The following is a 22,868-nucleotide window of genomic DNA, read 5'->3' as shown; positions in this document are numbered from 1 at the left end:
ATACTAGTAGATATTCCAGGATACGCCGCGAATAGCTAATAAGTCGTACACGTCGCCGGCGACCGAGGTCCCCCTTCTGCCTCGTTGCGTTCAGAGATCCGTGAGGTCGTCGTTGAAGTAGAGGAACACGGACTGGGTGTAGTGGTCGCGGTCCAGGCGGCACCGCTCCAGCGCCTCGTCCTCGTCGGCGATGCCGTTCTCGCTCAGCGTCTTGCTCATGTCCAGGCAGGCGCCGTGGTGCTTCCAGGTGTAGCTGGAGGCGTGCGAGTTGTAGTAGGAGTAGCGCCGGAGGATCTCCCCCAGGGTCTCCTCGCAGCAAACCTGCACCGAAACGGGGAACGTCAAGGGGGGCGCTTGTTTTCCTGTAGTTTGTGTGCGTGTGCGTGTGCGTGTGTGTGTGTGTGCGTGTACGTGCGTGGTTCCAGGTCTCGCGTCCGGTGTCTGTGCGGACACACCTGCAAAAAAAGGAGCGAACCCAGCCGGCCGGGGGCTCCGCTGTTGTACGTGCGGCAGGGCTCCGACACGCCGCACTCCACCAGCACTCCACCCCACCCCACCCCCCTCACGCACAGAGGAAGACACCGGCACCTGCTCTCCATGCACCTGTACGCACCTGGTCCCTTTTTTAAAAGTTACAAGTCCTCATATTTTAGTTACTAGTTGCTGTTCCAACAGTTACTGGTAACTATTTCAGTTTGACTAGTCAAAATGTATTAGGTACAAGTACTTATTTATTAGTTACTAGTAACTATTGCAATGTTTCTTCTAACTTGGACTATTTGGTCATTGAATCCTATGGGGCTCCGTGGTTCAGATGTTAAATATTTGCCTCGAAATAGTGAATAAGTATTACTTCATTAATAGTGACGAGTAAAATTTTAATAGATAATAGTAACAATCAGAACGGAAACTAGTCTGAGGCAAACCAATGACCAAATAGTCCAAATTAGAAGAAACATTGCAATAGTTACAAGTAAAAATTTGGAGAGTTACTGTATATTAGGTTCTAGCACCTAACACATTCTGACTTGTAAAACTCAAATAGCTACCAGTAACTGTTGGAATAGCAACTAGTAACTAAAATATAAGTACTAGTTACTTGCGGGGGCTTTCTGTGCAGCTGTTGAGTGTGCGCATCTGAGACAAAAAGTCAACATGAGGGGGTGTTTGAAAACAAGGGAGAGGGGATTTTCGGTGTAAAAGCGAACATTCTATCGTCGGTCGGGACGAAGGGTTTTCAAGTATAAACAAATCAAAGATTTTGTTTTACCAGCGCACGGTCGTGAAGCGAAGCTGCGTTCCATTTTATAACGTGCCGAGGAGTTTCAAGTACCGCAGCTCCTCAGTGGATTTGCATTGGTTTTAAATGTTTTGGAACTTTGGACGATCATTTTAATAAACTCCAGATGCCGGGTGCGAAACCAGCCTCAGTCTAAATGGATTTTAGACATTCCATCAGATGGAAAGCGGGTGGTTAAGATGTTTAATAGGGTCTCTGGGCCTATGACCCTGAACCCTTTCCCCTCGGCTGTAACTCAATGCAAAACCAATGACCGTGTCTCTTATCCCGAATCAGTGCAGATGATGTCATACGCAGATGACGCTGTGATGCGGCCGCCGACAGGACAGAGGAAAACGGTGGTGGATCTTCGGAGGGGTCAGGAGGATGCTCCCCAACTGCTCCCTGACGACCAGATACTTCCGCATTTGTCGCCGCCGCCATCTGCCCCACACGGGAGTGGGTGGAGGTCGTGACGCGGTTTCTCAGTCACCGGGTGTTACAGCAACGCGACCCCCCCCCCCCCACACACACACTTTCCACACACAGAGGAGAGACTACAGGGGTCAGACTGTGGGGCCACCCGCCTTGAGGGCAGCACAGATCCTGTGTGGGGGGTCTGGCTTTTAAACCCGGAAGCAGAGACCCGCCTATGCTGTAGACAGCAGGTCAAGAGATGGTGAAGTTCACCTCCATCAGCTGCTCCTGCGACGTCAACGTGTTGATGATGCGGATCCACCTGGTTTTGGCGGAGAGTCTTCCCACCACATACTGGTTGTCCCTCCACCAGGGAACGCCAAAGTCGGTGGCCCAGTCTGTGCGAGGGCAGGGCGGGGGCACGTGCAGAAAGCGCCCCCTAGGGGTGTAGTACTGCACACAGCCGGTCAACCGGTCAACATGAGTCCGGATCTGAGTAAACAAACAAAAAAAAGAGACGCGGTGACCAACTTAAAGACAACAACGATACTTCATTTGCTCATGTGATCATAACGCACATCTTTGGTTTCGGTGTCGAACCAATGGCTGATGTCCTTCCCCGCGCACTCGATAATAGGCACCAGCAGAATGTCACCTAGAAAGAGAGGAACGGTTCAAGTCCCCAAACTACTCCAAAAATGCCCATATACCCAAGTATGAGTTGTTGTCGTGGCCGCTGCTCACCTTTGTGTTTTGTCATCAGAGGTGTGAGGTCACACACTTTGCCCAAAAATGAAACCCACAAGTCATCGCTCGTGTTGTGGGCAGAGACCTCGTAGGGGGTGAAATGTGTTTGTCTGTCCATGATCGAATCCTTCTGACCGTATGTTACCGCTTTGAATATTATATATATTTTACAAGTTATAAGCTAGTGAATGGTCGGGCGTTCAGACCTTGCCCGGCCGATCAGAAGCGTGTGGCGACGACCGCGTTGCTATGGTAACCAGCCCGAAACAAACCCGTAAAACTTCCTTTAAGCTCAGGGAAACTGCACAAATGCAGAGGAAAGAAAAGAGAAAACTCGTGTTTCAAAGATGTTATGGGTTATTGAAACCTGGTTATTTATACTTTGCCTCTTGTCTTGTATTTGAAATATCAAAATAAAGAGACATTTACCTATTTTACTCAAAGGGTTTAATAATAGATGTGTTATTGTTTTTTTTAATTAAAAGTCTTCTATTGTATTTTCTCTATATATTTTTTAAATTGCTATAAAATCCAAAAATGTATTGATTGTATATGGACATAAAAAAACATTCGTTTTATTACATGTCTATTATAAACATAACGCAGTTCATGCAAGTGCCGATTGCGCAAACTTCCGGTCTGCGGGGTCCGTCAAAGAAATTCCTCCGCCGCGAAATGCGAGACGGGATAGAGGGGCAAATGGCCACAACCATCAAAGAAAACGGACCAGCGACACACGTACGTGTTACTCTATCAAAAAACGGTAACGTTTAAGCTAAATATTATTATGAAGTTATAAGTAGGTTAATGTGTCGTTAGGTATGGTACTGCACATTTAACAGAAAGGCTGCGCCGGATGTTAGCTATTTGTTATATGGGGTTAAAAAGATAGATACTTGATTAATCCCCGGAGTAAACAACAAACGCCTGTATCAATTCACTCTATAAAAAATAGTACATTCTGCTAGTTTTCATACATATATGTATATACGATACAGTCTGAACATATGTTGTGTGCCAGTGTGTAAAACTAAATAGTTATAACAATGACATACTGTATAGACTCACTGAGCACTTTATAAGGGACACTGTGCTCATACTGGGTGGGGTTTCCGTTGGCTCTCAAAACAGCCTTAATTCTTCTTGGTATGACTTCCATCCCGTTCTATCACATCCCAAAGGTGTTCTATTGGATTCAGAACCGGTGACCGGGAAAGAAACTGAAGAACATTGAACTCATTGTCATGCTGGAAGTAGCCATTAGAAGATGGGTAAATCGTGGCCATGAAGGGATGCACACGGTCAACAACAATACTCAAATAGGCTGTGGCATTCAAGTGATGAGTGATTGGTATTAACAGGCCCAAAGTCTGCAGAGGAAAAAAAAATCCCCACACCATAACACCACCGCCAGCAGCCTGGACAGTTGACACAAGGCAGGTTGGGTCCATGGATTTATGCTGTTGCCGCCAAATTCTGACCCTACAATCTGTGTGCCTCAGCAGAAATCGAGATTCATCAGACCAGGCTACGTTTTTCTAGTCTTCACAGTCCGGTTCTGGTGAGCCTGTGCCCACCTCAGCCTCAGCTTTCTGTTTCTTGGCTGACAGATGTGAACCCGGACGTGGTCTTCTGCTGGTGTAGCCCGTCTGCCTCAAGGTTCGACGTCGTTCATTCTGAGATGTTTTTTTTCTGCTGTGTGGTTATCTGAGTAACCGTAGCCTGTCAGCTCGAACCAGTCTGGCCATTCTCCGCTGACCTCTCTCATCAACGAGCCGTTTCCGTCCACAGAACTGCTGCTCACTGGATGTCTTTTGTTTTTCGCATTATTGTGAATAAACTCGAGAGAGAGAGAGAGAGACCATGTGCGTGAAAATCCCAGGAGATCAGCAGTTACTGAAATACTCAAGCCCGTCTGGCACCAGCAATCATGCCACGATCACATTTTTTCCCTAATCTGATAGTTGACGTGAACATTAACTGAAGCTGCTTACCTGTATCTGCATGATTTTATGCATTGCACTGCTGCTACATGATTGGCTGATTAGATAATTGCATGAATAAGTAGTTGTACAGGTGTTTCTAATAAAGTGCTCAGAGTGTATATACTGTGTATCAGTAGTGAGTATATCAGTATATTATATTAGTAGTAGTATATTAGTCAGTGAGTGTACAGCAGCAGTTCTAAACCTTTTTGGACTCGAGGCCCACTTAAAAATCTTAAAAGTGTTCGTGGCCCACATCTGACCAGAAGTAATACAGGAGCCAAACAGTGCGTTCTCAGAGAGGTTTATTTTAACAATCATATTCATCCAGTGCAGTAGTGGTAAAACAAAAAAAGAGGTGTGTTAAAAATAACCTTCAGTGTGTAACAGAAGCTGCTTATGGTCACTGCCCATCTCACTTAAAACGGAAAATAAAGGTGATTGCAGTGAGCGGCTTTTGATGAAGTTCACTGCTCTGACCGCCTCATCTGGAACAATCTTTAGATCTGCAGCATTTTCTTTACAGCAGCTTTTCTGCTTCTTCACCGCTTCTCTGTATACTACAGTGGACAGATGCCAAGAGTGGAGCCACACACCGGTTGATGACTCCACTGTGCTGGCCCAGCATTGCACGGGCCCCATCAGTGCTCACTGCCACACATTTGGACCCATCAAACCCGTTTGAAAACTATGAACGCCTTCAGAATGTCAAAAATTGCCTCAGCGGTTGAACGTGTCGGTGAAGATTTGCAAAGTAGGAACTCCTTATTTATCTCTCCATTGTTTTCATACCTTACATACAGTAGGCAAGCAGGTTTGACAGATTTGTGATGTCTGTCGATTCATCCAATTGGAGGGCATAAAAAGACTCTCGTACACTTGTTATCAGCTGTTCTGACACATTCTCTGCCTAATCGTCAATCCTGCGTCTGACTGAGTTATCAGACAATGAGATGAGGTTGATTGCCTTGCGCACGATGTCATCCGCACGCTCACCGATGCAAGCAAGGTGTCAGTGGTGCTCCTCCAAGAGACACACAAGACAGCTGACGACCACCTGAAGCTGCCTGGGTTCCTTCTCGCTGCTTCAATACACAACAAACAACATGGTCTTGCAACCTTCGTTAAGACAGACATCAGTTGGTCACCAACAAGCCAATCCACACCTGGCTCCGAAATCGAGTGGCTGGCCACAAGGGTAGACGAAACAACCGTGGTTAACGTATATAAGCCTCCACCAACAGCACCGACGACATCGCTTCCGCTGTTTAATGCATCAACCATCTATGCAGGTGACTTCAACTGCCAAAACACAGATTGGGGTTACAACTACACTACATAACTACAAGACGGCGAGGTCCTCATCGACTGGGCTTCCAATGCAGAGGCTACACTGCTCTACGACCCGAAGGAACCTCCAAGCTTCCACTCAGCACGCCTGGAACTCATACACCAACCCGGACCTGGCCTTTGCCGTCTGCCGTAGCTGCGACCCGATGCCAGAGAGACGAGTCATCGACAGGTTTCCACGCTCCCACCACCGACCGTCAGTCATCAAAATGCCATCGCTGGTGCAGCCGGTAGCTTGGAAGCCCGTTAAACCCTGGAATTTCCGTAAGGCCAACTGGGACTCCTTCACCACCGAGACAGAGAGTGGGACTGCTCGCCTCCTGGACCCGGACCCGGACTCTGATGACGTGGATGCGGCGTACGCAGCATACTGCAAGATCCTTGTAGGTCGTACTACCATCATTGCCCTCCCAAAGCCGAACAAGTCTGCTGACAACCCGAAGTCATACAGACCAATCTCGCTCCTCTGCGTACCATTCAAGATCATGGAAAGGCTCATCCACAGTGTGGCACCGTGGTCTCCACCTGAAGCTGCTGCAGATGATCCCTGACAAGCACATGGTGTGATTTTATCATGGAGCTTCTGGCAAACCGCAGCTTCATCCTCAAGACCAGGGACGGCCAGCAGAGCAGGTTTGCGAAAACTAAAGAACGGTGTGCCGCAGGGGTCAGTCCTTGCACCGATGCTATTTAACATATACATCCACGACTTTCCAGTGAGTCAAGGAAGTACGGCTACGCAGACGACCTGGCTATCTTGCTCTGAACACTGTCATGGACTATGACTGAGGACGGGCTCAACCGAGACATGGGCACCCTGGCCACATACCTGAGGAAGTGGCGACTTCAGCTCAGTATAGGCAAGATGGTATCGGCAGCCTTCTACCCCAACAACAAGGAGTCAAAAAGAGAACTGGACGTGTTTGTCGACAACAAGCGACTAACATTCTAGCAAGCTCCCAAGTACCTAGGTGTGAAGATGGACCGTACGCTGAGCTTCAAACAGCACCTAGAAGTAGTCAAGGCCAAGGTAACATCACGGGCAGTGCTCATCTGTCAACTCGCTGGTACAACATGGGGAGCCGACGCCAAGACGCTACGGATGGCAACTCAGGCCCTGGTCTTCTCTGCAGCAGAGTACTGCGCACCTGTTTGGAGACGGAGTCCACACGCAAAGAAGGTGGATGTGGCAATAAACAATGCGCTCCGAACTGTGACAGGCTGCCTCAAGTCCACGCCGGTCAGCCAGCTCCCTGTCCTAGCAGGGATCGTCCCTGCCGCCATCAGAAGGGAAGCCGCCACCTACGCTCTGGAAAGAAAGGCCAAGATGCATAAAGAGCACCTACTGCACAAGATGATAACCATGGTAGCGCCCCCCAAGCAGACTAGTCTCACGTCAGCCCTACAACCTGCCGGCACAGCGGTTACTTCAAGCGACTCCAGAGAGATAGTTAAGAAGGGCATGGCTTGCCTCATCCTAGAGGGTGGAGTGGGAGACTGCTGAGCCCACGCAACTCCACCGCCACATCTGGGACCCAGGTGGAGGAGTCAAGGGGGAAGAACTGTCACGCCGACAATGGACAACACTAAACCGGCTGCGAACAGGTGTTGGTCGCTTCAAGTCCTCCATGAAAAAATGGGGTCTCTGACAGTGCTGCCTGCGAATGGGGAGAACCTGAGCAAACAGTGGACCACATTATTAATGGATGCAACTACCACAGTCTACCATCTGAAACTGGCCTCTTCAGACTGGACCTGGCGACGATGAAATGGCTAAGCGATTGTGTACTGGACATATGATGTCATACGAAAAGAAGAAGAAAAGATGACTTTCTTCGTGCCCTTGATACTCCTTGAGTTTATTATCAAAAAATTCAAGCGGCTTGGACATGTACTGTTGGTGTTTTGTCTTGAGGTGACGCCGCAGTTTACATGGCTTCAGAGCTTAGTTTGGTAAAACCTCGGAACACACCACGCACAGCGGTAATGGTTCGTCTTCCGTGCCTGTCCAAAAAAATCCCGATGTTAAATATCCAGCGCTATGCTTTCTCCAAACCTTTCATTTTTTTTTGACAGGCGGGACTGTCCTGCAGGGACATTGCTTGAGGATGATGTGCCAATGGCTTCTTTCCTTTTCACTGTGCCTGATGCTAGCCAATTATCCATTTTGATTATCACCGCAAGTTCAAAAATGTACAGGTGCACGTCGATTGTGGTCTGGCTTGGACGTAGTAGGCCCCACCATAAGTTCCCATCCATCAGTGATGATACATTTTTGAAGGTTTTAAAGCAAAAATACCATGAAATTATTATTTCTTTTTTTTTCCACATTTAAAAACGTTTGTCATTAATCATTTTGTAATTATTTTATCAATAAAATCCATGTGTTTTGCCCTTGACTTGGTGGCCCACTTGCAATAGCCTGGGCTGCGGACCATAGGTTGGGAATCGCTGCTGTATAGATTTTTGTCTCACATTTGTATGTTGTCTTAAAATATAAACTTTTTGAGTTGAAGCATCATCGCGACGATATTGCCTCACACAGGCTGTCTGCAGGTCCTTATAGCGTATAGTGTCATTCATATTTATAACTGATGCCCTATATACCCATAACAATATTTATCCTGTGCATAGTATCGCATTTTGCATATCTTTAAATATGACTTATTTTTTTTTTACTATTTCTATATATCTGACAATTACATTTTTTAATTCAATTTCTTAATCTGAATTCTTTATTTGAAAATAACCATTCTGCCACCATTTCTTTTGCATTTAAAAATGTGTTTGAAAAAACTATAAAATTTAACTCCTATGCCTGCAGACAACCTGTTTTCCGCAGTCTTTTAGAAACAGGTGACTCATACCAGTACCGTATACATTTTGGGAGAATTGAAATGATCGCCACCGTCTCCACCTTTTCCACCCGAGCAGCCAGATCTGTTGCCACCGTTTCAAGCCAGAGAGAAGCTGGAGGGACTACTGAACAAAAACATGAGGATCCGTATGACGGACGGACGGACGCTGGTGGGACTTTTCCTCTGTACAGATCGGGATTGTAACGTCATCCTGGGCTCAGCGCAGGAATTCCTCAAATCCACAGGTAGGTTTGGCGATGAGCCAATAGTGTACAATTCCATAATATAATCTAATAACACAGATCAGAGGGAAAGATTATGCACTACTGCATAGTATGACTATTGTACATTTAACATTAATTTTAGGACTATGTATATATTTACAAATAAATCATGACAGTCAACACGGTTGTGCTATTTTCCAATAGCGGTACCAAATAAAAGCACAGTGTGGGGTCTGGACAGCCTTGGTACACTCCAAATAGAAATGTCACATTAACCAACCTCAGCTCATTCAGAAATTAAAATATTGATCAGAGAGAGGAATGAGGGGGCCCCAGAAAGATGAAAACCAGTCAGAGACAGACTGTTTAGAATAACTAGTAATGTACCTGAAACAAGTCACTTAGATCCTTGTTTTCCCGCTTTCCCGTTGCCAGACATGTTCTCTCAGGGAGAACCCAGGGTCCTGGGCCTGGCCATGATCCCCGGGCACCACGTGGTGTCCATTGAGGTGGAGGCTGACAGCCTGGCCGACGCACAAGACTTCGGGGGAAGCCACTGACCTGACACGCCCCCGTTTCCTGCCCGGCCTGGAGGGGACATCTGGGCCCCGGAGAGAAGGATGGACGATTGCGGCGGGAATCGAACCGGCCGCCTCCCCCTCCAAAGACGCGGGGCCTCCTCCTCCGAACCGCGTCCATTCATCCATCCGCGACTCACCCTCGAAGAGACTTAGTGGACAATGCAGTACACGTGGAAATGAAATGTGAGTGTCGGAACATTGATCTGCGTAGAAACCATTTAGGAAAGAGGGCGTTTGTTTGATGTCGTTTTGAAATAAATCGTCGTATTTAACTTTGCGCCGAAACCTCAATAACACATCACGCTCTCCAGGGAATGACGAGGCCGCTTTCTAACTTTCAGACAACCTTTGGAAGAAAGAAAATTGCCTTTTTTTCTTTTTTTTATTAAAGAGCACGGTGGCCGAGCCCGTTTGGCAACAGAAACAGATTCAGCGAAAACAAACAATTACAGGAAACCAAATATATAAAAAAAAAAAAAAAGTAAAAAAAAAAACCCGCCACCACCGCCGCTCTCCAGGTCAATAACTTGAGCACCAGAGGGTTCATCACATTCAGCAGATCCGATGGTAAAAGACGAGAGGTTCACGCTGTGCCGCCTCGTAAGTCAACCCAACAATGAAGATTCCTTCAAAATAGAACAAATCATTTCACTGACGCTCATACTTATATACACGGTGGACGGTGTTTTTCCACAACGGACCAAACACCTTTCATCTCCCAGTTAAGAGCGAAAAATCTGAATTAAATCCTGTGTACACGTATCTTAAGACATACGTCTACAGGAGTGTAAACTAGGGATGACGAAAACCTGATTGGACTAAATGTCAATGTCATTGGTATTGCCCCACCCCACTGTCACATTTTGACACATACCTATTTTTATTAAATATATTAAGTCTTTTTTTCTCTAGAGGGGATTACAGAATGGCCGTTCGAGTGACACCTTCGTCTAAAAGACTGAAATGATGACGACAACAACAACAACAAAATGCTGAGCAGAAGTAGACCAAGTCTGGAGTGGTTCGAAGAAAAAAAGTGCAAGATTTCAAAGACGCGCTTCAAGACAAACGAAAAAATTTAATGAAAAATGACCAAAGCGCTACACCCTCCGGAGCCCAACGGTACAGTTTCAAGGGTTTCACCGGGAACAAAACTTCAAGTTTGTTTTTTTTTGTTGTTTTTTTATTTGCTCATGTCAACTGGTGTCGGGGCGATTTCCTTCACTGGAGACGTCCTAACACGTCCAGGTTGTACACCCAAATGGAGCGCTCTCATTTTTAGATCCCGCACGTTAAATAATACTGCGAGCAGTAACCGAAAAACTGCAGACTATGTTCCTATGTAGCCCCCCCACCAAAATGGAAGCAACTGCACTAAAAAAATATATATATATATTAAAAAAAAAAAAAAAAAAAAAAAAAAAAGGTACAGCCGTGGTAGAGAGGTGAAAATGGCACAAGGAAAACAACAGCGGGACTCGGCGTCCCACGGGAAACAAAAAAAGAAGAAAGGTTCAAAACGGCCACGTCGGGCGACCCCCTCAGAGCGGAAGGACCCAGAAACGTTGATCCATAACAAGAATGGCAACCGTCGTCGAGTCCTCGTGGCTATTTATTAATTTCTCGGGGCAGCTGGAGCCGCCATTGCGCGAGCAGTCAAATCGTCATGGTTAAAGATGACCCCATCCCGAAAAAGCAATAAAATTAAAAATAAACTATTGCAAATCCAAGCCGAAGTCCCAAGTTGTGAGGCGAGATGCGGCCCTTTCCAGAAAACGCCGTTCTCGTCCTCTAGTTATACTGGAACTTGAAGTGGAAGTTCCCGCCCGACTCGAAGGGGTTGAAGTGGAAGGGCCAGGCGTGGCCCCCCTGGCCTCCGCCCTGCTGGTTCTCCGGGTCCAGGGGGTCCTCGCCCGCGTCGAACTTCTGCCTCATTTCTGGAAAGATGACAAAAATAAACTTTACTGATACGCCTCTTTTTTTTCGGCCCAAGTTATCAAGTGAGCCCCAAAACAAAAATAATAAGAACAACTTAAATTAAACTTGACTAAAAACAACTGAAGGACAGATTATAAAAAAAGAATTTCAACAAAACTTTTTTTTTAAACCCAGTCTCAAGATTCAACTCATATTTCAGCTCTTCTTTCCTTGGCCTAAAATAGCTCAGAAGAAGCAAAACCATAAGAATACACACACACACACACACACACTTTTTTTTTTTAAACGGGACACTTGTGAAACAACGTCTCGAACTTCCTGCCCACATCTGATTTCGACACGGCAGCATTGTAAACGGAAAGCGGCGCGGGCGCTCGGCCCGGGAACCGACCAGGGTCTGTGAGGACTTCTTTGGCCGAGGCGATGTCGATGAACCTCTTCTCCGCCTCCTTCTTGTCCGCCTCCGCCTGGAAGTTGTCGGGGTGCCACTGCTGCGCCAGCTTCCTGTACGCCTTGATGATCTCCTGCTTGTTGGCGCTCCTGCAGCGAAAGCACAGCGGACCCGGTTATTTATCTCACCCCGCCCCAGCGCCCCGAAACAACAAAGGACGCTATGGGCGCAGTCGTCACCTGTTGACGCCCAGGATCTTGTAGTAGTCTCTCTTGCGCGAGAGTTTGAGGAGCTTCTGCGCCCGGTCCAGACCCTCTCTGATCTCAATGCTGTCGGCGTCAAACTCCCGCGCCTCTTGGTAGTCCTCCACCGCTGGGAGAAGAAATGTGAACGAGAGGAAAGTTAGTGTTTTTTTGTTTTTTTTTGTTTATGCCTCGGACAAAACCTCTCATCTAGGAATCAAAATCAGTTTATTCCGCCAGGTTCATTTACATGCACTCTGAATTTGCTGTGTTGAGGTTTGGTGCCTTTCACTGTGGAAGAAGAAGAAGAAGAAGAAGAAGAAGAAGAAGAAGAAGAAGAAGAAGAAGAAGAAGAAGAAGAAGAAGAAGAAGAAGAAGAAGAAGAAGAAGAAGAAGAAGAAGAAGAAGAAGAAGAAGAAATTATAATAAGCTTAACAGTCCGATTTTTTTTTTTTAATAGAATAAAAAGTGAAGTAAAAAGTAAATTCATTACATAATAATAAAACAAAAGCCCCAAATATCCCAAAAACTTAAACAGAAAATAGTCAGCTACATATTAAAAAAATAGATAGAATAGAATATACAAAATGCGTTACTATGTACAGGATACATTGTTATGGAGTAAACATTATAAATATGAAGAATGCGTAATAGCTCCATTTTAAGTCGTCAGTGGTCTTTATAAAAAAAGCATCAATCTACTTCCATTGATGTCCTGTTTCAAGCAGAATTAAAACCCTTGCAGTATGTCCTCAGGATCTTAGGTCCGCTGAGACAAACTTAGCACGACCGGCTATTTGGGATTTTGTTTCAACCGCACCTTTATCGTAGTCCTGGTTGAGGATGAAGGCCTCGGCTCGGTCTCGGAGGATCTGGGCGTTGCGAGGGTCCCGCTGATGCGCCTCCGAGCACACGTCGATCGCCTCGTGAGCTTCCTTGATCTGGAGTCAGACGGGACACATTGATGGCAAAAAAATAAATACAATTTAAAAAAAAACTATGAATACTAACCGCAAACTAAACTAAATAATACTAAATACATTAACATAGCCCTCAAGTCTATAATGAACAGAGCAGCTCTCAATAGTCTTATAACATAACATTTATTTTTACTTATAATGTCAACATTTTCTCTTGCATTATATTCTAAATAATTTAATGTATAATTATCATTTACACCCATCGCCTACAAGATCACATTGTACATTCTGTATTTTTATATATTTGACTATTCTTGTCTGCATTATTCAGCTATTAATGTATATTTGACAAATTTTATTTTATTACACCCCCCCCCAAACTGTCAAGCTTCAACAATTCTGCAGAGATATTTTTCTATTTGAAAAACTATTGAAATCCCTGTTATTGAAAGTTCTCGCTCACCTTGACCAGGCAGAAGCAGATCCTGGCCTTGGCCAGGTTGGTGTAGTACTGGATCTGAGGCTCCGTCTTCATCACAGACCCGTATTTATCAATGGCCTCCTGATACCTGGAGACAGGGACACAAAACGAAGCTTATTTCTCTTCAGAAACGATGCAGCGTTCTTTGGCTATCTGTCAGACGCGCGCTCTACCACGGTATACCATGAAAAGAAGTTCATTTTTTTAAACTCAAAACATTAAATTAATACATTGGACATAATCGACTATTAATATTCTCACAGAGCAAAACATGCTGCTTCCAAATAAGTTGACACTACAAAAAGCCATTTTCTGGAAATTGCTTCAAAAAACAGATTTTGTCCCAACAAGAGAGCAGGGAAGGTCACATGGGAATTTTTGATTCAACTGATTTACAAGTTATTTTATATACTATAAACAACTATATGCTATAAATAACTCTTAATATAATTCAAATGTGAGCTACAACTGCAATGGTTGAAACTGGTCAGTGGGACATGTTTGTACTGTATTGCATATACACCAATCAGCCGCAACATTAAAAATACCACTAATAACTGCTAATGATGTCATGCCAATGATTGTGTAGTTTCCCCCGCAAAACAGCATCAACCTCAAGAACTGTCTGTTCACTTGCTGCCTAATACTGTATATATCCCACCTCTTGACAAGTGCCATTGGAACGAGATGAGCGATGTTATTCACTTCACCTGTCAGTGGTTTTAATGTTGTGGCCGATCGTTGTATCTTTGTGCTTTGTATTTAAAACGGGTCTTGATCAATAAGCAAATCCAACATCAGCTCTAGGTCTCACTCAATATAGGCTCATTAAAAAAAAAAAAAAAAAACATTTAAATTGATTGCATTCTTGAGAAAAAAAAACATTTCCATAGTTCTATCACGTTTCTATGGAAAAGGCTTGCGCATTTGGGAAAAATAAATAAAAAATAGAAATGCTGCGTGGCTGAAGTGGAGCTGCAACAGTGGATTAACACAGATTGAAAAGGAAGCGTGCACTAACTGCACGCTGCGCCTGGCCCGTGTTCGCACTTTGAGGGTGTCCGATATCTGTCGACAGAGACTTTACAGTATCTATTCGTCAAGCCTTATGAAACGTCAACAAATCAGTCACGGCCACCAACGGACAGGTGTTTAAGCCAGCGACCCCATTTCTTTCCGAGCCTTCCTCGACATTCCTGTCGCGGTGGGGTAAGACTCAGCGGAGAGTTGAGTTTCTGACCTTTCGGACTGAATGAGCTCCTCGGCAACGTCCAATTGCTTGCTGAGCTTCTTCACCTGCTTGTAGTGGCCAAAACACTCCTTGTCGTCCTGGTCCAGCCGCAGACACTCTCTGATGTGACTGTGCAGGGAAGACGGAAGGAAACATGAGAAGAGCTGTCGGGTCACAGCCCGTCGACGGTCAACGTGCGGAGAGTTCCATAGGAGGCTCAGCCAGTCAGGGTGCAGCAGCAGGCTTTCAATGTATTTCTGAGGACGAAAATTCAAGCACCTCAAGCGCCTGGTAAGAACCCTGTTATCGGTTTGGGGGGGGGGGGGGGGTGCAGGAGGAGGTTGAGACACTTACTTGAGCGACTCGCGGTGCTCTCCCAGGCTGTAGTGCAGCAGGCTGAGCTTGAGGAAGGCGGCGCGGTTGTCGTTGCGGAGCCGCGTGGCGGGCGTCAGGTCCTGGATGGCCTTCTGCGGGTCGCCCAGGCGGATGAAGCAGTCGGCGCGCAGCTCCCGAGAGGCCGGGTCCCAGGGGGAGATCTGAAGAGAGATTGTTGGTTAAAATATATATACAAATTGGTTCACGCCAAAGGTGGAAAATTGGTGGAAATTGGTGTAGTTGACTTTAAATCACAGAGTGGATTTCTATCAATAAACCAGCTACACCATAAGCATATTATCAGTATTCTGTTTTACTACTTAAATTCCTCAGGTTTACGCCGCTTAAAATTTTCAAGTTTATACTGCTTCATTTTAAATGTTCAGTTAAACGTTATTTTCCATTTTATTGTGTAACAGTTAATTTTTCAGGTTTATATTGCATACATTTGTTAAAAATTATTATTATTATTATTAAATTATTATTATAATTATTATTATTATTTAAATTTTGTTTCAAAGTTTATTTCATGATTTATTTTTAGTTTGAATGCATGTCTATCTATCCTCGTACCTCTATGACTCGCTCCAGCACGGTGATGGTGCTGCTGTAGTCTCCTCGGTGGTGCGCAGCGTGCGCCTCCTCCCACAGCTCCTCCAACTCAATGGTCCTGGTCAGCTGATCCTGGGCCTCCTCCTGCTCTGGGGAGCGCTGCAGCTGGAGGGAAACAACAACAAGCCGTAAACAAGTAGTCTAAGCAGCAGTATATCTTTACGTGTAGCCCAGAGCTGATCTAAAGCACATTTGATCTTTTGCATGTTTAAAGGACGCAGCCTTTTCATTAAGAAAGAGTAGAGCCAAAACAGAACTTTTCTTTAACAAGGTACTTTGCCAGAGGACATGTAAACAGAAAACGCACATGAATATAGAAAGCATGAGCTACTTCCTGCATAGATACATAGATGCTTTATTCAGGAAATCACAATTGTTGCAGCAGCTCACATCAAAACAGAAGGCCAATTAATAACAAGAAAATACAATAAAAAATATAAATAAAAAGGAAAATGGCAATATACAGAAAAATATGATAATAAACCTAACAGTTAACTGTCCACAATAGGATGCGGCAATACATTAAACCTAGTGATTAACAAAAGATATAACCCAAAAAATGAAGACCTAAAAAAATAAAAGGTCATGTCCAAAATATGTGTACTATACAATATCCTACACAAAGAAGCCAAGATTCTCATCAGTAAAAATGGCTCTGCGCTGCTGGACGTACCACTGCTTCAAAGTCCTCCATGGCCTCCTGGGTGCTGCCCTGCTTCAACAGGATGTTCCCTCTTTGGAGTCTGGCCTGGGCACGCGGGGTCACACCGGTATGTGATCACATGAGAGAGAGAAAACAATTTAAAACACAGAATCGATTTTAATTGGAATACAGCCGGCGTTTTAGGAACTTACAGCCAGGAAGTCGGGCTTTAGTTGGATGGCTTTGGTCAGGTCTGGCAGCGCAGACTTGGACTTCCCCATGGCCAGCAGCACCGCGGCTCTCTTGTAGTAGGTCAGGTAATTCTTAGAGTCCCCCTCTGAAATAGGCCATAAATACTGTTAGAAACACCATTTCTACCGATCATGAAACACACGGTGACATTTAACAAGATCATAAGATGGTAGATGGGAAACTGGAATGAACAACCTAAATGACAGTTTGCCATACAACCCGTATTTCGACGAGAGCTAAGAAACAGTCATACATTCATTGAATTGTTTCACGCTGGTGAGATCTGTTCGATTTTCAAAATCCACCATCAAGTCGCCAGCAACTGTTGAACTAAGATGAGGCCTCTTGCAATGAGATATGCTTCAATTGAAAAACAATAACGATATAATGCACGCGTACACATAACTTTCTCTGCATTTATCTGTTCATGTATTTTGTAAACAGCAAAGCATGAGTGTTGCTGTGTGTATATATATCTACATATATATATATCCTTACCCACAGCCGAGTGGTAGTGAGACAGCGCTTCCGCCAGCTGGCCGGCTGCCAGGAGCTTCCTTCCCATCTCCAAGTGCTGCTCAATTTCCACAGGCGTCGCTCCCAAAACACCTGAAACACAACGACACCGTGTGAGCCCGGCTTGAAATAAGCTCCCGTGAAAGGGGCAGCGGGAAAGTGCAACGTCCGATTCATTTGTTGTTTAAAAGGGCAATCACTGCGTCTATTGGATGTGTATTTAAATGTTGTTTAAGATAGATAGATAGATAGATAGATAGATAGATAGAAAAACAGATACTTTATTCATCGCAGGCCTTGCAGAAGTTCACATCAAAACAATATGCTCAAGTTCAAGAGATTATTTGTCACATACATATACATGCCGTCATACATATATACAGTGAGACGTCATGACACCAGGTACAACAAAGCAATAATAAGAGAAAAATAGGGTGCAATAAAGGAATCAAAGATTCACACAAAAATAGGAATTAATGTGTGTGTACACTGCCTGTACCAGGGTGGAGAACAAAACGGTTATCAATAAAACACACACAGTGTCACTCGGTCCACCCAGGCCAAGCCGCAGCGCTCGTGTTTTCATAAACACGCGTGTATCTACATCCACAGCCGGGGCGGCGCGTCCGGGGGCTCACCGTCCAGCTGGAGGTCCAGGATCACACAGAGCAGGGACAGGGAGAACAGGACTCCGCTCACTCCGTTCCTCCCGCTCGACTCCATCGCCGCACGACCCTCGTTCCGCTCGTTGCCCTGTCGGTTCGAAAGCGTCGCGTTTCTGCCGTTGTCCTCGTGTAAGCACCGACGCGTGTCATTGAGGCCCCGGCGCCCCCCGCGTGTCGACCATCGCTCCTTCGCTCCCTCGCGGAATCTCCGGGCGCCGTGCGATCGAACGGTGTATTTACGGTCCGGCTGTCAAAGGCTTCCGGGCGGCAACGTTGACCACTTTTAGAAAGGTTCCCACTCCCCCCAAAAAAAAAAAAACAAAACCAAAAAAAACAACAAAATCCCTGCGGTGAACTTCTCGTCCTCAACGGGGGATATCGGCGGCGTCGATGTCGCCCTGTATCATAACACACAAGGTGACAGACGAGCAGCGGATGGCTGCGTCTTCGACCAACTCGCAAACTCGGCCCCCTGCGTCTCCGCGGTTGGTCCACGCAGCGCACCGCGGCGGACGCCCCCGAACGTGGGGCGCCCCGATTGGCTGGCTATTTTAGCGCACACGGCGAGACCACGCCCATTTCCGTATGTGGCGTGGGCCCGGCGCCCCGACGTGCTGCGTGATCGTAATTAAAGGACACGTACGTAGGCTTTAGTGGCATCTAGCGGAGCGGACTGGGCCTAAACGGAATATGCTATTCATAGGCATGTTTGGAATAGTGTGTAATCCAGTGGAAATAAAAATCGCCGTGTTGTTGTTCCCTTAGAGTGAGCCGTTTTTATTGCCACAGGGAGCGGGTCCCCTGCCACGGGGGCCGCCATGTTGCCTCGTCATGTTTCCCGTCATGTCTGTGACTCTGCAAACGGATAATAAAGTATGTATCCTGCTTACGCCATCTCGCTGTCAGGCTCGAACGCCTTGAATGTAGTACTTTTTTTTTTTTTTTAATCATTATTTCGTTAACGTTAGTATGTAGCCACCGTGGCTTGGACGGCGAAAAAGAATACGGTAAATTCCAATTTGTTTTCACAAATAGAATAATGCTTTCACAAATCAGAAATGGTATTAGAAAGTAGCATGGGCTTCCTATTATAACTTTGTTCAGGTTTGACAACTATAACGACAGTAAGATATGATAAGATAGGATAAAGGTACTTTATTAATCCCAAAAGGGAAATTCTAGTGTTGCAGCAGCAGCAATGACAATCATGACAAAACACACATTATATACTTATATACAGAGAGTGTGTGTGTGTGTGTGTGTGTGTGTGTATATATATATATATATATGTGCGCTGGGTGGTCAGTGTGGAATATATAAAGTAAAATCTACATTTTTACTCTTTTCCCAAATAGAATAATACTTTTACAAATCAGAAATGGCGTTTGAAATGCAATATTGGCTTCTTATACTAATCTAGTCCAGGTTTGACCACTATAAGTACAGATTGTATACTTCTTTAGAGTTTTACAGAAGAAAGACATTTCAGAGGCATTTGAACACATCATGAAAACGGACGCAGTGACTCGGCTGCTCGCTTCCGTGTCGTCAAGAACGAGGACAGGTGTTGGAATATATTACACAATGGGTTTTTTTAAGTGCACAGTGGTAAAAAAACGAAATATAAAACTGTACAAAAATATTTTTACAACATGTACCTGTTATAGCATTGAGATCATCACATTTATACTGTATCTGTTGCTTTATGATATTCCATCAGCTTTCAAATTTGATTACAAAATCAGTAGTCGGAGTCAATTTAAATTGATTATCAAAACAACACTTTCTCTCAAATCATTGCGTTTGACATTTGCGTGTGACAAGAAGGTTAAGAACCAATGAACATCTACAAATGGAAAACTCCCTAATATGCTATGAGACAGTGGAATTGTTATCGATAATTTGAACCAAAGAGTTATGTTTAATGTGTCAGTGCATACATGGTGACTGTCAACACGCCTCGGGAATATAACGCCCATCAAAGCTGCACAAAGCAGAGTCCGTGGTCAGGGAACGAATCAATAACTTTACATTTCATTCCAAATAGTTTATAAAATGAGTGACGTCACGGATAGCGGCGTCCCGCCAGGCGCTATTCTTGGGACCCCCTCAAACGTAGGCGTTGCGCCCGTACGTGCTGGCAGCCACACTTCTTGTTTGGGCCGGTCCAGAATACACCGTTCCTCTGGCTTGATACGGTATTGGGCTGAGGTGCAAGAGAAACAGAACATTTGCAAATGACGACGGAGAGTAATCGAAAACAAATACCGAATACCATCCTCACAATCACAACGTGCATCTACATGTACGAGGAATATGTCATGGTGATTATTGGTGTATATCTACAAATGATCAGCATAAAAAATTATATAAAATAGTATATATTTGCATGTATGCATATTGCACACATAAAAATACATTTACACACAAACACACAAGCAGATGGAGAGCAATGAGCAGAGAAGGGAATAAGAAATAAGGAAAGGAATTCAAGCAGAGAGGAACAACATAAGCTCGCAGAACTCACTATTTCTCTTCTGTGGCCATTTTGCAGGAGCAGGTCAGACAGGCTCCCCCGGCGATGGCAAGCACGGCAGAGCACCAGCCGATGTAGAGTCCCTCTCCGATCTCGAACCTGCAACACCCAGCAGAGGTCAGCCCCTGAGCCTTGATCTTGTCTCTCTCTCTCTCTCTCTCTCTCTCTCTCTCGCGCGCGCTCTCCCTTTCTCGCTCTCTCTCTCTCGCTCTCTCACCTCGTCCCGGGGTAGAACGGGTCGAAGAAGTCCTGCGTGATGTTGAAGGCGTACCAGGAGACGGAGATCATCGTGCACAGGCCTTTTGATAAGATAAGGGAACACCTTGTTCAACCCGAACAGAGAAACCAATTCAAATGAGATAAGAAATAACAAATATGTACACATCTATCTACACAAGTTAAATAAACACTGGAGCAATGTTGTTGCAACGTCGTTTGCCTTATTATGGCCCTCTGGTAAACATCATACGGCCCCTGGCTTGGAAAATATAAAAAATATGTATTCTATAATAGTTGATAGTACTTTCTTTATATTTAACATTTAATTTGATTGTTTTTTTTTATAGTTCATAGTAGTCTATAGCCCGTTGTGGTGTATGTAGTTATTAATTTGGCCGCAAAGAGGCAAAACTATTCCCCACCTTTGATTTAAACATGTTTTTATTAATGAAAGATTCAGAATTCATTCCAGAATACAAAATAATCAATAACCCTGACCCAAACTCTAACCCAACCCACAGCATCTAATGTTCTTTAAAATCTGCTGTAGGGCATCAAAAAGTCTCATACCATATATTTACTACATTTTATAATCAATGCAATTGTTTTTTACATTGACTGCCATTACACACTACAAAAAAAAAAAAAGAGTGTTCTCATTTACCTTGAAGCATGAAAAGGACTCCTGCGGTCCCAGCGATCCTGCCCTTGAGCACATAGTTCTCTCCCCCGGCTTTGGAACACTGCACTCCCACCAGCCCCGCCACCAGTCCTAAGGTGCCAAGCACGATGGATGCAATCATCAAGGCACGAGACGCCTGAATGTAACCTGCACCCCACAGCAGAAAAGAAGAACAAAACAGCCCTCAGATTTGGAAGAAAGAAAAGTCATCTACTCATAGCCTACTGTAAAAAATACAAGATATGAAGGTGTTAATGTGTGTTTAATTTAGATGCACAGAGTTAAAACACGTAACGAAATCATCTTAGGAACAGCGGAGTAAGAGTGTAAATATGTTGTTTTTAAAATGGGGAAATCTTCCATTGGCTGGTATAGGCCCTATTCAGTGAATCCACAATCATTGTACCAAAATAAATAAATACAAATAAATAATAATAGAAAATAAATTTATATAAATAAGTATACAAATTTAAAAAATAAGCACAATTAAAAAACATATTTCTTAAAATAATGTTAATCTCCACATCGGTTTGGAAAAAAAAAAAAAAAACTTTGTGAGAATCATTTTTCAAACCACATTTTCCGACATAATAACTTTTTCCCCGACATACCATTCAGGGCGAGCAGGGAGGGGAACTCCCTACAGTTGTGGACCCCCGTGGCGTCCGTGGCGCAGGACATCCACAGGTTCTCGTAGATGGTGGAGGTGGTGATGACGCTGCCGTCGACGGTGGAGGTCTTCCAGTAGCGGTTGGGTAGGGCGATCCCCACCAGCACCCACGCCAAAAAGCCCAGAATCAGAGCCACGACCTCCAGAATAGCATCCATAATACCTCCTCAAAAGTAAAACAAAACCAAAAAAGTAGGTCCTTGCGCTGGTATGCTGGTGTTGTGATAATTAGGTATGTCCTTGGTTCTTGTTCCTGGGTCTGCCGTTCCTTGTTGTGCCATCCAGATCCGTCCGGTTAAATGATTTATATCACCTGCTTTCCATCTCTCCACCCCCTCACACTAGTTCTCTATCTTCCTTTTGTAATTTACACCCCTGAAACCGAACAGGTGTTTATCGCCTGCAGGGCCAAGAGTCCAATGGTCACCTCGATTTGAATGTTGCTTATGTTTGAAAATTCTAACCCGGAAAACCCTCCAAATTTGGAAAATTTGGAAATTGGATTTGGAGCAATTAGGATAACAAGAAAAGTTTTTCTCTAAAGATATAAAGCTAAAAACTGATTTGTATGAAATGTTGCTGTAAAACACCACTAAATACCATGAAATTAAACACCATTAAATCACCGGAATCCCGATCGGCGTATTCGGCCAGCTATATTAACGATCAGCATGAAAAAAAAAAAAAAAAAAAAAAAGCTTAACAGTGTGGGAAAAAAAATTGAGAATAAAAATAATAGAATAGAAAAAAAAATAGAATTAAAAAGCAAAAGTAATAAAGTAAAAATAATCAAATATATACAAATAGCCCCCGCAAAAAAAAAAAAAAAAAAAATGCAAAACAGAAATTGTCAAAGATATAAAAACATACAAAACGCACAGGATGCATTGTTGTTGCTCACTTTGTTACTGGGATTTTTAGGGCATTACTATGTACAAACTAGCATGTTGCAGAATCTACAGTGTAATAATAGTGTTATTGCATATATATATATATATATATATATATATATATATATATATTTATATATATATATATACACAGTATATATATT

General features: G+C 44.3%; 4 protein-coding genes across 6 annotated transcripts; 1 reads left to right on the top strand and 3 right to left on the bottom strand.

Annotated features, from left to right (window-relative positions):
- Positions 1 to 90: 90 nt before the first annotated feature.
- On the bottom strand, positions 91 to 2,561 carry LOC307247087 (cytochrome b5 domain-containing protein 1-like; the record flags this gene model as incomplete). Its single annotated transcript, XM_080023152.1, has 4 exons — positions 91 to 321; positions 1,970 to 2,188; positions 2,275 to 2,351; positions 2,441 to 2,561. The coding sequence occupies 4 exons, from the start codon at positions 2,559 to 2,561 to the stop codon at positions 91 to 93; spliced, it is 648 nt and encodes a 215-aa protein (XP_079879278.1).
- A 558-nt stretch (positions 2,562 to 3,119) lies between these two features.
- Positions 3,120 to 9,801, top strand: naa38 (N-alpha-acetyltransferase 38, NatC auxiliary subunit). 3 transcript variants are annotated; one of them, XM_080023277.1, is made up of 4 exons: positions 3,141 to 3,181; positions 4,054 to 4,102; positions 8,713 to 8,881; positions 9,296 to 9,799. In XM_080023277.1, the coding sequence occupies exons 3-4, from the start codon at positions 8,773 to 8,775 to the stop codon at positions 9,418 to 9,420; spliced, it is 234 nt and encodes a 77-aa protein (XP_079879403.1). In that variant the 5' UTR covers positions 3,141 to 3,181; positions 4,054 to 4,102; positions 8,713 to 8,772; the 3' UTR covers positions 9,421 to 9,799. The 3 variants fall into 3 exon arrangements, with proteins under 3 accessions (XP_079879402.1, XP_079879401.1, XP_079879403.1); XM_080023276.1 differs by lacking the exon at positions 4,054 to 4,102 and having other exon boundaries at positions 3,120 to 3,206; positions 9,296 to 9,797; XM_080023275.1 differs by lacking the exon at positions 4,054 to 4,102 and having other exon boundaries at positions 3,121 to 3,181; positions 9,296 to 9,801.
- Positions 9,802 to 9,804: 3 nt separating this feature from the next.
- dnajc3b (DnaJ (Hsp40) homolog, subfamily C, member 3b) lies at positions 9,805 to 18,118 on the bottom strand. The gene is made up of 12 exons (XM_080023272.1): positions 17,681 to 18,118; positions 17,025 to 17,135; positions 16,487 to 16,611; positions 16,305 to 16,379; positions 15,593 to 15,736; positions 14,999 to 15,180; positions 14,654 to 14,773; positions 13,396 to 13,501; positions 12,833 to 12,953; positions 12,010 to 12,142; positions 11,771 to 11,919; positions 9,805 to 11,378 (listed from the first exon to the last, which is right to left on the bottom strand). The coding sequence occupies exons 1-12, from the start codon at positions 17,763 to 17,765 to the stop codon at positions 11,233 to 11,235; spliced, it is 1,497 nt and encodes a 498-aa protein (XP_079879398.1). The 5' UTR covers positions 17,766 to 18,118; the 3' UTR covers positions 9,805 to 11,232.
- Positions 18,119 to 19,816: 1,698 nt separating this feature from the next.
- On the bottom strand, positions 19,817 to 21,972 carry cldn15a (claudin 15a; the record flags this gene model as incomplete). The annotated part of the gene is made up of 5 exons (XM_080023273.1): positions 19,817 to 19,913; positions 20,235 to 20,342; positions 20,461 to 20,542; positions 21,127 to 21,291; positions 21,756 to 21,972. The coding sequence occupies 5 exons, from the start codon at positions 21,970 to 21,972 to the stop codon at positions 19,817 to 19,819; spliced, it is 669 nt and encodes a 222-aa protein (XP_079879399.1).
- Between the last annotated feature and the right edge of the window lie 896 nt (positions 21,973 to 22,868).

This window comes from Zeus faber (genome assembly GCF_960531495.2).
Source record: "Zeus faber genome assembly, chromosome: 22".
In the NCBI taxonomy this organism is placed as follows: Eukaryota; Metazoa; Chordata; class Actinopteri; order Zeiformes; family Zeidae; genus Zeus; species Zeus faber.
This window is presented reverse-complemented; position numbering and strand designations above follow the sequence as displayed.